The 13,599-nt window shown below is 37.8% G+C and overlaps 1 protein-coding gene across 6 annotated transcripts in view; it reads left to right on the top strand.

The window, feature by feature from the left end:
• Positions 1 to 13,599, top strand: part of VAV3 (vav guanine nucleotide exchange factor 3) — a 184,215-nt gene that overhangs the window by 115,558 nt on the left and 55,058 nt on the right. For all 6 annotated transcript variants that reach the window (XM_068140975.1, XM_068140977.1, XM_068140971.1 and 3 more), the window contains 2 exons: positions 2,916 to 3,017; positions 5,487 to 5,587. In XM_068140975.1, coding sequence (XP_067997076.1) covers positions 2,916 to 3,017; positions 5,487 to 5,587 — 203 coding nt within the window. The remainder of the gene's footprint in view (positions 1 to 2,915; positions 3,018 to 5,486; positions 5,588 to 13,599) is intronic.

Raw genomic sequence — 13,599 nt, forward strand, 5'->3', positions numbered from 1 at the left:
TCTGGGCAACCTGATCTAGTGAAAAGTGTCTCTGCCTATGGCAGGGGAGTTGGAACTAGACAATCCTTGCGGTGTCTTATAGCCCTGAAATATAGGCCTTGCTCTGTAGAGTTAACAGCCACAAAATAATATATTTTTCTCCTGATTTAAAAAGTTCTTTACTATTTTGAGATCAATTTTATCCTCATACTTGTACCTTCCTGCTGTGAGTGGGTAGTATCAATGCCTGTTTTAGTTAGCTGGAGTTGCAGTATTGACATATTGGCATCATTGCAGAAAAGGAGACACTAGTGAGCTAGTCAAAACAATACTGAGTGTAAAGTTATTCTCAAGCATAAAAGCAAAATTCCATTTGCTTTTTGAGTACAATTTTAATCATGTGGATTAGAAGATTGACCTTTCTGACACTGGCACATAAACAGATTATTTTTTTATAAAGCCTTTTCATTCAGTCCTGGAGAGATTGATGACTGCATGTTTACCTATGTTTAAATTTCATTGCAATTTGTGGCTGCTCTGTGTTTTAATCTAGAAGATTTTCATAATATATATAAAGGAAATTATCCTAATAGCTATCTCCAACTTCAATGCATGAATTTGACCTTTGGGTCATTCCTTTGCGTGTTGTAGATTCTTTCATTCTTACACTCAGGATTTTACTTCTTTTCTTTTTTTTTTTTTTTTTTTTTTTTTTTTTTAATTTTAATTCCTATATATCATGTATTGCAATATTTTTGCCCAAAAAATAGGGAACCCTAAGCATTCTGATGTAAATAATATTTTGTGGTCAATAGTCAATTGCCAGCAGTGTGCCCCGGTGGCCAAGAAGGCCAATGGCATCCTGGCCTGCATCAGAAATAGTGTGGCCAGCAGGAGCAGGGAAGTCATTGTGCCCCTGTACTCAGCACTGGTTAGGCCACACCTTCAGTCCTGTGTCCAGTTCTGGGCCCTTCAGTTTAAGAAGGACATTGAGAAACTTGAATGTGTCCAGAGAAGGACAACGAGGCTGGGGAGAGGCCTCAAGCACAAGCCATACAAGGAGGGGATGAGGGAGCTGGGGTTGTTTAGCCTGGAGAAGAGGAGGCTCAGGGGAGACCTAATTGCTGTCTACAACTACCTGAAGGGTGGTTGTAGCCAGGAGGGGGTTGGTCTCTCCTCCCAGGCAACCAGCACCAGAACAAGAGGACACAGTTTCAAACTGCACCAGGGGAAGTTTAGGCTTGAGGTGAGGAGAAAGTTCTTCACAGAGAGAGTTGTTAGCTCTTGGAATGTGCTGCCCAGGGAGGTGGTGGAGTCACCATCCCTGGAGGTGTTCAAGAGGGTACTGGACGTGGCACTTGGTGCCATGGTTTAGTTAGTCATGAGGTGTTGAGTGATAGGTTGGACTTGATGATCTCTGAGGCCTTTTCCAACCTGCTTGATTCTGTGATCCTGTAATTGGTATAACCACAAAGAGGAGTCCTCTGAAAGCAAGACAGTCCCAAGGGGATGGGCAGGTCATCCCAGGATATTGTAACTTCTTATTCTACTGAGTTTCCCAGTGTTCCTTTATTGAAGGGAATGCACAGCCAGATCTCTCTCTGCTCTTGGGAGGAGTGTGCACAGTGATCTCGTGGGTCGTGGGGAAGATGGCTTTCTGGGCTGGCAGGCAATCTCTGGCTATGCCACAGGGCCTGTGGCAGCCTGCGGGAGGCCTGCTCTACTGTGAGTGTGGGGCCAGGTCGGTGGGGGGTGGAAGTTTCTGGAAGGCTCTGACAGGTTTTGTCCTGGTAGGCCCAGGTGAAGGACTGAGCCTACTTTGTGGATGTATTCCTTCTACTTGAATACCTTTTGTATGTACTTGTAAATGGGATTTCCATTTACACATCCAATCAGTGTGGAGCATTTTTATCTTACTCCTTGGGAAGGGGTAAAAATCTCTTTTGCCCTGGGCAGCTTGCGGCTCAAAACTAGGACATGTTTAAAAATACATTAATCCTTACTGTATGTATTTTTTCTTGTCTGATACACTGAATATGAAATTATGCACCTAGCATGTCAGTGTTACTGATTTTGACAGTATTAAGATAGCTTGGGGAATGTTACTGAGTTCAAGACAAAACAAACAAACAAAAACGTAAGCCAATTGAAAAGTCGTGTTTTCCCCTCTAGTCTTGGAAATGGGCAATACGACAGGAAAAAAACCCATGTGTTACTCAATAAAATGTAAATGAATCTGCAAACATGCACCAGTGCAACAAAATGATGAGTGGGTCATTTAAGTATTATACTCTGCTTTTAAATGTTATCAGTAGGAAGGATAAAACACATGGATACAAACACACCAGTACTTTGATCTACCCATGATCTTCTATATAATTTGTTAAATTAAGCACATGTAGGAACACTGCAGGCATTGGGAAATGTATTTAAGAAAGACTAGCCAAACCCCAGTAAATATTTTCTAATTGCTCTTGAAATCACTTATGTTATCCAATGTATTGCTGTGTAGCCATGACCTGTCACAAATGATCTGCCCATGTGGTGGGTCTCAGCGTGAGCTGCTTTTTCTTCTACATCCACATAAGAGAATATTGGAGAATGAAGTCAGCTTTCTTCAGGTGCATAAAATGATCCTAGTTAAATAAACAGGAATAAAAACCCAATTGCTGCTTGTTTTGATGTATAGTTTTCTAGTTACTGTAACAGCTAAGGTAGGTATAGGATGTATTTTAAGGACCAGGTCTATATAATATCATAATTTAAATTTTTACTTCAAGTTGTGTGGTAATGTCTGTGTTTCTGATTCTCCTCAGTGAAAACACTGAAGTGCAGATAAACCTAGTTGTTCTTAGATTTGGGTTTCCTGCTGTGAACATCACATTATCTTGTAGATTTTATCAGTTTAAAGAAGATTTCCAATTTTATTTTCTTAGGTCAAACATACGGCCAGACTATGCAGATACAAGCTTTCATGAGTTCAAAATGCATACCTTCAGTCGTGTGACATCTTGCAAAGTCTGTCAGATGCTTCTGAGGTAAGACTTTGAAGTAATTTGTGTGGTGGTGGGTGGGTTTTTTTTGTGTGTGTGTGTGTTAGTGTTTTTGTTGTACCCCACTCCTGGTGAATTATCTTGAGTCAAAAGAGTCTGTGGAAACATATTGCTAGCTGATTACCTGTCCCAAGAGAGACAAGCCATGAAGTCATACATAGTATTTCTCATTGTGTTAACAAGTATTTGTAATAAAATTTCTGAATGTTATCAGGAGTGTTGCTAGAAGCTTAAAAGCTCAAGACATTCTTCATTTATCAGAAGCCTACTTGATCATGATTCTATTATGAGAATTGCTTTATTTACTACAGGAATGCTGATGTAAATGACATCAGTTTGGTACAGTTGTGACCACCATAGCTGTTTCATGGAACTCACAGTTGTAGACCTCCAGTCACAAGAACAGATGGAATGCATGTTCAGAAAATCAGATGATGACAATGCTCATAAATGTTTGATATGGGGATATTACTTTGTGAGACAGAAAATAACTGAGGCATCCACAGATGTTTCTGAACCAGAGCTATGTAGATGAATTGAAGGTAGATGTTGCAAAGCTAGATAAATGCTTGCAGGCAACTAATGGTTTCATGAGCATGGATTTGTAAAGCTAACTGGAGCAAAAAAAGTAATCTGTGTTTTCTGCTTCTTTTCTCTGAAACACACAAGCTTGTGCATCTGTAGTTTCTTATTCAATGTTTGAGCTATCTTTTAGAAACTATGTTTGTTTTTTATGGATAGTGCAATGGTATAGAGGTATATATTGAACCTCATTTTCATAGTGTAGGTTGGAGAAGCGAAAGTTTTGTAAACTTCCAGCAGTTCGGGTGCTTGTAACAGGATGCCCAGAGAAGTTGTGAATGCCCTGACTTTGGAAGTGTTCAAGGGCTTTGAGCCATACAGGAGGGTGTAAATTACTATGAAGGATGGTACAGACACCCTGAACTGGGAAATGGAAGGACTGATGTCTGAGGCTGAGGCATCGTGTCTCTGTTACTGCTCTAATTGCTGTTGCTGAGCTTTCAGGGCACAGCCTGCATGATACTGCATTGTTCTGCAGACATGCTAATTTGCTCGAAGGTAGCTTGGATATCCCCAAGTGCTACCCTGTGCTATACAGTCATGTCTCTGGGTATATAAGTTATATTGAATATACCCTCATAAAATGCCTAAATATCTTTAAAAAATGAGTTGTTTTTTAAGATCCAAGCATAAGGCAATGTGCAAATTCTTGGGAGGGGGAGGGGAGGAAGCGACCCATAGTGCCTAATCTTGAAATGGGAATAAAATCCTAGTCTTAAATGGCATCTTTAATGAAGGATGATAGTGTGTCCCATATTTTAATCTAGAATATCTGGCACTCCTGTGTAACAATAAAGAAAAAATAAAAATGGAAGACTGCAATAAAGTTGTGCATTGTTTTTTTTAACATTTTCTACTTATTTATAGATTCCAATATTTAAAAATACTGAGCTTCTGAATGTAATTAAAAATATATTTCATCGCTAACAGTCTAGAAATTGCTGTAGTAAATAGCAGTTGTTGTACATTATGCTCAGCTTTAATTCCCCTGTGTTCTGTATGAGACACCTGAGTTTTCTTTGAATCTGAAGGTATCATGTTAGACTGGGATGCATAATCACTCCATGCTGGTCAGGATGATCTTGGAGACAGATACATACAGTGTGAAGTGTGAGCAAATATATCGGTAGATGAAACATGTAATTGCTAAGAGGTAACATGTAAAAAGCTGTTTGCCTGTTAGCCATTCAGTGAACTTAAGAGAAAAGCCAGGCACAAATCTGAAAATAAACCAATTTCCTCAGGCTTCATTTCAATTCCTTAAGGGGAATGGCAGAACATTTAAAGCAAGGGAAGTGGCTCCTCATTTAGCAGCTCTGAGTATGAACTGAAGTGTATTTGGATATCTCTCTGCCTTTGGTGGTGTGGTTTTTTTTCCCCCCCTTTTTTTTTGTTTGTTTTGTTTTTCCTTCTTTAAATTAACATCTATAAAATCAAGAATATTTGCAGTATAGCATATACATTACTTAATGCTTAAATATATATTCAAGCTTGTCACGGTCTTGAAATACATCTTATTCTTCATGGTGTCTAGGCAAATTCCCACTGAGACAAAATGCAGTATAGATCTATAGTAGGATAGATGTGTAATAGTACAATTTCAGGTATAACGTGATGGAGTTGCTTTGGGCTAAACCGAAATGGAGGTAGTTGTTCTGGACTACTAGAAGAACAACCTGGTAACAACTTTTGAATGACTACTGGTGACAAAAAGCAGATGAGCTGCTTGTCACTTGTTACTTTTGCCCAGTACAAGGACTATCATCATGTATAGCAGCAAATGACTTCTAATGCTTTATGCCATGTCTCTTATTTCCTTTATTTGTGGAATTTACCACCTCTAATGTATCACAACCTAATTTTATTTTGCAGGGGAACGTTTTATCAAGGGTATTTATGTTCCAAGTGTGGAGCTGGAGCACACAAAGAATGTTTAGGAAGATTAGACAATTGTGGCAGAGCTAATTCAGGTGGTAAGTCATTTTTATTGTTAGAGTACCATTTTTAATTAGGACATAAAACTTGCTAGATATAATTAAGGTTTAATTTACCTCTAATTTGTGTTTATTGTAACATACATACTTGTGAAACTACCATTTATAAGCACAATTAGAATTGCATTTGGAATTCATAGGGGTTTTTATTGTTACTAAACTGAAATGTTCAAAAGCAGGAGAGGACTGTTATAGGTCAAACCCAATTTCTTCATCAGTGTTGTATACAATTGGGAATTGCTCTTGTTTTAATTGTAGACTGCTCATACGTAACACCTTCTGTATGGCATATCATCTATCATCCTTGTGGTGCTCCCCTTACGTCTATGTAATTTTTAATATTTCCCTCTCAGCTCCTAAAGCTGTTTGTGTTGCCTCAGCTTCCTCTTTCATCTCTTTGGTTTCCATGGTTTCTGTCCACTCATAATATGCACAAAAAGGTGATTGATGGCTTTCTACTTCCCACATCTAAGGACTATTTTTTTCCTCTTCTTGTTATCGATTGCTGTACTCTGAGTTTCTTGCCTGGCCATTGTCACTTTGCACTTCCTCTATTCTGCTCCTTGGGACCTTAAAGACTTTTTTGGCTTCAGCTACCATTTGAACTCCACCCCCACTGATGACTTCAAATCTGACCCTTTCCCTTTCTGCTCTCTATTGCATCTGTAATCCTCTCTGACATCTTCCAAATCTCCCACTGCTAGTGTGAAATGTTAGCTCTCATAATTTGTACCCCTTCACTGGACCTAGTTGGTGGCAGTGAATTTGTTACTGTCCAACCAGCTAGTCACAGACTTATTGTGCCATTTTTGACTCTTCCCTTTCTCCTTTGCACAGATGAATTGGTCCTTATGGAGGGGGGGAGCAACTGACAAACACACACTCCCATCCCGAATTTCCCTTTGTCTGAATGTGCTTGAAAAGGAAAAGCCATTGGAACATATGATGATTTCTGGATAGTGTAGCTCTATATATTGGCAAAATTTCTAATTAACTGTCCATCTCAATTCTCTATAATCTCTATGTTACTTTCAAGAATTATTTCATAGTACTTTGTGAAGATTCTCTTCTCACATAAGCTACTGCAGCTTCCTCCATTGTGCTATTTTCTTTTTGATATTACTGTCTACAGTCTTTGCAAAAAGATGCTGCAGCAATAATCTCTCCCACTGCTTCAATTACATTATGACTTCACTGAGCTCCTGCTTCAAAATTTTGGCTCTAGCCTTTTCTTCCTTTCAAAATTGTATAAACTTGTTTCTGTCTTGGTCCCTATTTGCATTAATTCCTGTATTGTACTTGTTTTTTGGCTTGCTGTGCTATTTGCCTGTTCTGTCATGAAATCAGTAGCATGGCAGGTACCAACTTCTGCTGCCGTCAGTGAACTTGATTTTTCTCACTTCCTTTCCTGTATTAAAGATCTTCCATGCTGTCCTCCAGGTCTGGGTTGTTAAAAATAATATTTTGTAGGTCTGAAAACCAATAGTATTTTTCACTTAAATCCTTTCTTGAACACTGGTTTTTCACAGAACCTCCTGTGGGTATTCTAAAGAAAAGTAGTATCTAACATGATACTAAAACCTGAATATTTTAAATCAATTGCATTGATAGAGTCGAGAAACAAACACATACTGTTCTTCAGAAGAGAGCAATTTCCTATGGTTTAAACCATCCCTACACTTACTTTTTTCTTTCCTTTGTACCTTCTGTTTTAATTGCTTTTGTAGTTTTTATTTTAATTGGATAGCTGGCACCCCAGGAGGCAAGAGCTTGTCTTTTGATTCCTCTTTAAAGAGCTGTGGACACATATGGTGCAGCATGTATCAGTAAGAATGACCATTAAATGCCTAGATAACACAAGGCCTGATTTCTTGCAATTTTCCTGCATATATACTTAAGTAGTGCTGTGCACTTGCTAGAGGGAACAAAATAAAACCACATTTCTGCTTTTGTGAGTGGTATAAATTGTCATTTTACAACTTCAAAGGAGCAGAATGTTATTTTGAATTTTACTTTAAATCATTGCCCTGATTTTTGTAAAATGATACTGTACCAAGTCTGTCTTAAGTGAAATTGGAAGCAGCTGGATTTAGATGCTATTTTCTGTTTAGCTTTCTGTGTTTACCTTCTATCCAGGTGTTCTGCTCTCTGTTCTCTCTTTAAACTTTCCTTTTCTCTTATCAGTCAAATTTTCTTCTATGCAAAGATTCCAAGATGTCTGTAGCTCTGTTACTAAGCTCTACTGCCTGCTCATGAGGCAGAATGATGAGGTGGTAGGCTGTGGCTTCCTTACAACCTGCTCTGAGAGTAGAACTGTGAATTACAGTTCTTGTCATGCATCCTCATGCTCTATGAATGGAAAAGACAAATGATTTTGGCCACCTTACTGAAAATGTGTCCTCTTTCCACCCAATGAGGAACTTGGCCAATGAATGGGAAGGGAAATTTTGAGGTTTCTCCTCTGTTCTTCCATTTTTACTCTTTATTTGCCTTTCTGAAGAAAAGTGTTGCTTGACCAGTGCTACACATGCATAATGTGCACAGAGTGAGGAAAAGTTTAAGGAAAAGCTTTGTTACCAGTTGCCTCTATGATCCATAAAAGGGTGGGGCAATTCAGACTTTTTAAACATTGGTTTGTGGAACTCCAGTATAAATTATTTTCTGGAGCTATGTTTTTATTTTTTGAGAGGTATGCTGAGTAACAAGATCTCTTGTAAGTTACCATCATGCCTGCTAGGTTATGAAATATTACTAAAGAATACAGGCACAAAGGTATCATGTAAAATTCAATGCTTTCCCTGCATTTCATAGAAAAAGGATGCTCTACATGGACCAAATTCTACCTTAGTTTTAATTTTGAAGCTTTTCCTTTTGCAGTCTTTAGAGAAATTAATTTATGATAAATTTAATTTTTCTAGCAATGTCATTTGCTGCTCCTGTGGGAAATTAGCAGAAGTGGTCTGAGCGTGCTAGTGGATAAGAAATTGTGGAGTGTAGCTGGAATGCTTTAATATAGCAGAATGCTTGGAAATAGTTGTTGTATTACTATGTATTTCTTCTGTTTCTAGGGGACTATTACAACCTCTTTCACCGGGTATAATGGACATGAGCCATAATTTCCCTTTTAGAAACCCAGACATGATTATTACTCAGTCATGTAGTATTAATTGGTACCACAGACATGGAATATATATACCCCAAGGTATATATGTACCCCATGATAGATGTGTGGTCTGTTCAATCTAGTGTTCTGTCATTCTGCCAGTGGTTGATTCCAGATGCTTCACAGAAAAGTGCAAAAGCTCTGTGTGACAGTGCCCAGGAGTGATGCTACTTTCTTAATCCATTTAAACTTTCTTTTTATCTTTTTGGTGTCCTGAGAGATTTTTACATCTTGTTAGTGCCTTTGCATAGCTTTCCTAACTGCATTTCAGAAGATTTGGAGCAGTGAGTTCTGTAAAGATTTTTCTTTTTTCTTAATTTCTAGGCTGCTTATCTTACTCTGGTTATGCCTGAATTTTTTACCTATTCAGTTTAATATAGGACTTTGTGGGGTTTTATAAGAAGAGCCAATGGAAGTCTTGACTAACTGCTTCTGTGTGATAAATTATTTTATGACCTCTTATTAGCATACTCTCTGGGCTGAATAGTTTTAATGTATTTTTGTATTCAATTATTTCTTAATAAGTGCAACTTTTCTGTCGCTCAGGTAATTTTCATTCCCATTTTGTAGGTGACTTCTATTTCTGGAGGTCTATTTGAAAAGAGGTGATCAGAATTCAAAATACTGCAATGAGAATTTACTGATAGGTTTAAAGGCATTTGAATTTTCCTCAGCTTTTTCTGATTTTGTAAGCTGAGGATTTTGTTTTCTTTTCTGGACCACTGAGAGATGCTTTTGCTAGCCTTTCTGAAATGATGCTCAGGATCTCCCCGAGTGGATGAAATATTTTCATTTTCCATTCAAAGTTACAGTCCCTGAAAATTCAAAGGACAAACATCCAAAGACAGATGAAAGCTTTAAAATGACAAATTTAATAAGTGTCAGATGAAAATTATACACTTATGAGAAAAACATTGACAAAACTCAAAGATAAATGGATGCATTGTCATGCTATGCTTTGTACACAAACATATGCTATCTCTTCAGATGTTTTACTTCAAAGTAGGCCAGTTCAACAGACTGTAGAAATTACAGGGATGAAAGATGCAGAGTTAAGTGGTTGAATTTTGGTGGTGGGGTTTTTTTGTTTGTTTTTAGTTACTGTTTCTGCCAGTAAATCGTCAGTGCTGGTTCAAGTCTTTTGTGCTCATTTCTGTCATTATAAAAAAATTTATTTCCCCTGAAATGCTTCCCCATACATGTTCAAGCAGACTTCTGTATTTCCATATATTTTACTTTTATGCCCTGATCTCTTTTTCTGTGGCTTGAAATCTTCTGTGCTCCCTCTTTTTTTTGCTTATGTTCTGATGAACTGCAAGTCTGATTCTGCAATCCTAAATACAAGGCCTGACAAAATTCTTAAACACTAGGATTACAAAACGAATGCACATATTTCTCTGGCACATTTATTATAACATAGATGTTGCTCTTTTCTGTGGTGTCTGATGTGGAGGTCTGCCTTTCCTTTTTTACTTCTGGCTTCTCATCTGCATTCCTATGTGTTATTTCAAGCCATGGGACAACTTTAGCTATCTGGTGATGCCCTCTCAATATATGGAAGGATTTATATTTGGGAATAGTTAAGAGTGGGACCTTTAAGTGAGCCTAAGTCCTCTAACAGACGAAAGAAGAAATGGTATCTCTCATTATTCACACTTGCATTGTACAGGTTGTTCTGTGGTCCTGCAATTTCTGCAGAGGTGTTCAAGACTGGTAAAATAGTATCACTTTTCTCAGAACACGCTGCAGAAGTCCAGTGACTGGTCTAGACTGGTCTGCTCATTTAGCCTGCTAGTCTAAACCAGCAAAATAAACAATCCATTTCTCTTGCCAAACTGGAATTTTCCCAAGTCCATCCAATTATAGTGAATTAAGTATTCTCAGGCAAATGTTTGCTGATTCCACAGACTGTTGAATATTTCAATTAGATGAACCTCCAATAACGGTTGTAGAATCTTGAAAATGTTTTGAATATTATAAATGTGGTGCCAAACCCGCAAAATTTTCTTCTTTATATCACTGTTCCCAGGGAATGTTGGAAGCATCTTTTATTGGGGCATAGATGGATTAGAAAAACACTAACTGAGTTTCAAGGTTTAGGGCAGGGCAGACCTCTAGACAACTGACACCATTAATCTTTCTCCTTTCCTGAAGGGGAAAAGAAAGGGAATAAGGGAGAGAGACTTATGAATTAATAAAGAAAACTAAAACTACTTTAATGAAAGTTGTAATAATTATAAAATGAAACCAAAAATTTATAAGTATATACAAAGCCCATACTGCATCAAACCCACCCCCCTTGATGGCAATTAGTTACCGTCACCAGTGACGCTGTGGCAGAAGTCCCAGACTGGACTCTGTGGCAGGCAGGATCCAGATTCAGGAGATGAGTTCTGGAACTATACTCAGAAATTCATGGTTTGTGGTTGAAGGCAGAACAGACAGGGTCCTCCTCAGATGCTGGCCATTGATGAATAGAGGAGAACTTGCCACTTGTGGTGCCTCAGCTTTCTACTGAACATGATGTATGGAGTATCTTGGTCAGCTTATGGTCACCTGTCCTGTCTGCTCCTCCCTGTGGGTGCTAACTAGAAACATTTGGGGGTTTCACTACTGGAAGCAGACTAGAAGCCTGTGAAAATATGCCATTAATTTCAGAAAGTGCAGTTACATAGAATAGACTCAACTGACAAGTAATGTTTTTAGTTACCTGATGCATGATTCCTTTCTCCTTCAGATATTTAAAAAAAAAAAAATCTACATTTCTTTAGGTGGGAAAGAAGTTTAACTGTGTGATGAAGTTGAAAGAAAATGTTACTGTATGAATGGGTTAAGTTTAGTGTTGCTTTCACATGGTAATATGTATGCCCGATATGACAGTCCATGCTGTTTATGTAATCATTGCTTGCTACAGCAAAATAGATATTATTCACAGAAAGCATGTGTTTTTGACATCTAAAAAGAGACCAGCAGCTGTTTACCTTTTTGCTGGCTTGATCAATAGTTGCAAAATTGCTGGCTTTCCTCCAAACCTACTGTGTCAACAAAATTGACAAGTTAAATGCTTAAATCCCAGAATGTTTATTGGAGTTATGCCACTTTTTATTTGACTGCAACAAAGATTGAGCTGTATTGGTTAAGTACCCATCCTTGCTCAACCTGAACAGAGGTCACATAAAGGGATTGATAATTTATGCAGAGCCCTGCTCTATGGTGCTTGTAGGCCATGGTTTTCTTAGTTCTGACTATGCAGTGACTGGCTAAATGACTGGAAAGGAGCAGGTAGTCCCACAGTTCCTCCAAAGTGACTTACTTTATAGCTCCTACATTTAAAATATTTTGAGTCGTCTTTTAAATGGAAAGGTGAGTAGTTTACTACATATCCTTTTTATTTACTCTCCATTTAGTTTGCATTTAAATCCAGCTGCTCTGTTGCACCCATGAGGAGCATCTTATTCCCATTTTCCAGTCTGTACTGCCTCACTTATTGAGGCCAGCTGATGCTCCTGTTGCTTTTGTAGTAAAATACAATCATCAGATGTGTCCTAATGGTATCATGCCTTCAGTGAATAGACCAAAAAAACTAAAAATGATGCTGAACTATGGCAGTGTAAGTAGGTTGCTTTCAGAACTGACAACTCACTTGACAGTTTCATTGGTACATTGGTGATGAGCAGGAACTTGAATTAAAATTGTCATGTGTAAAATATCTGCTGGTAGATATCCTCAGACATTATTTAAAAATTTTTCAAAAAATATAAATAAATATAAATAAGGGTTAGGGTTTTTTTCCTTCCCCCACCTTGTATCTATTTGACATTTGGAAGAAAGATCTCTCCTGAAACAATTCACTTAAACCCTTACAAAATATTCTGAAATACAGGAATATTTAAACTAATGAAATAACAAGACAAGTGTCTTATTTTTGGATAGGATTTTATGTGGAAATAAACATACGGAATATTTTTCTATTTCTGAAGAGCTAAGTGAAGTCAGAAGTCTCATTTTTAGTCCACCAATCCCACCCCCTCAGCTCCCTTTCCATAAAATCTATGTTATGTGAGTTACTAGGAGTATTAATTGCTTTTGTGTGGTGATTTCATGAATCCGATTATAGGAAGTTACTCAATAAGTTTCTTATTTATTATGAAACTTATTGGGATGCTGCCATTGTCACATGGAACTCCTTTGTGTAGGTGGGTTGGGGATATTTTCTAGTGGTAAAAATATTATTCAACCAGCAATCATAAAGATCAGATTCATTCCTTTCCATTGAAGATAAGAGTGGAAATTCCATTTAATTTTTCTGTCAAGAGAGCTGCAGGACTAAATAGAGGTCATTTAAAAAAAAAATAAAAGGGGGGTTGGGAAAATCTCCCATGTCTGGATTTGAAATTTTGCCCCTACCCCGCAAGTATTTATCACAACAATTGACTTCATTTGAGGTCTTTTTTATAATACTGAGATGAAACATTCAAAAAAGATGATTTATTCAGATTTTGGCAAAAAGTCAAAAAGGCCTATCAAATTGTGAAAGTAAATACCAAAATAATACTGAATTTCAACAGCACTTAGGTGACTAATTCCCTCAGGCTCTGTGGAAAAACTCAGTAGTCTAGCAGCACGTCCTCCTTCTGAGCAGACTTATTTTTCTCTTCTTTGCTCACTCTGCAAATGCAAATGAATACTTTTGGAAAGGTTATAATCATACAAGTGTTTTCTGTGGATGACAAGGTGATGTGTCTTTGGCGCACTGCGTGAGAGAGGAAACGGTGGCTGAAAGCCTACGTGAGAAGAGAGCACTACTGGTGGTAAACAGGCTGTGCCT

Source organism: Melanerpes formicivorus, unplaced genomic scaffold (assembly GCF_026170545.1).
Source record: "Melanerpes formicivorus ecotype bairdi unplaced genomic scaffold, bMelFor1.0.p_v2 SCAF_7, whole genome shotgun sequence".
Taxonomy (NCBI): Eukaryota; Metazoa; Chordata; class Aves; order Piciformes; family Picidae; genus Melanerpes; species Melanerpes formicivorus.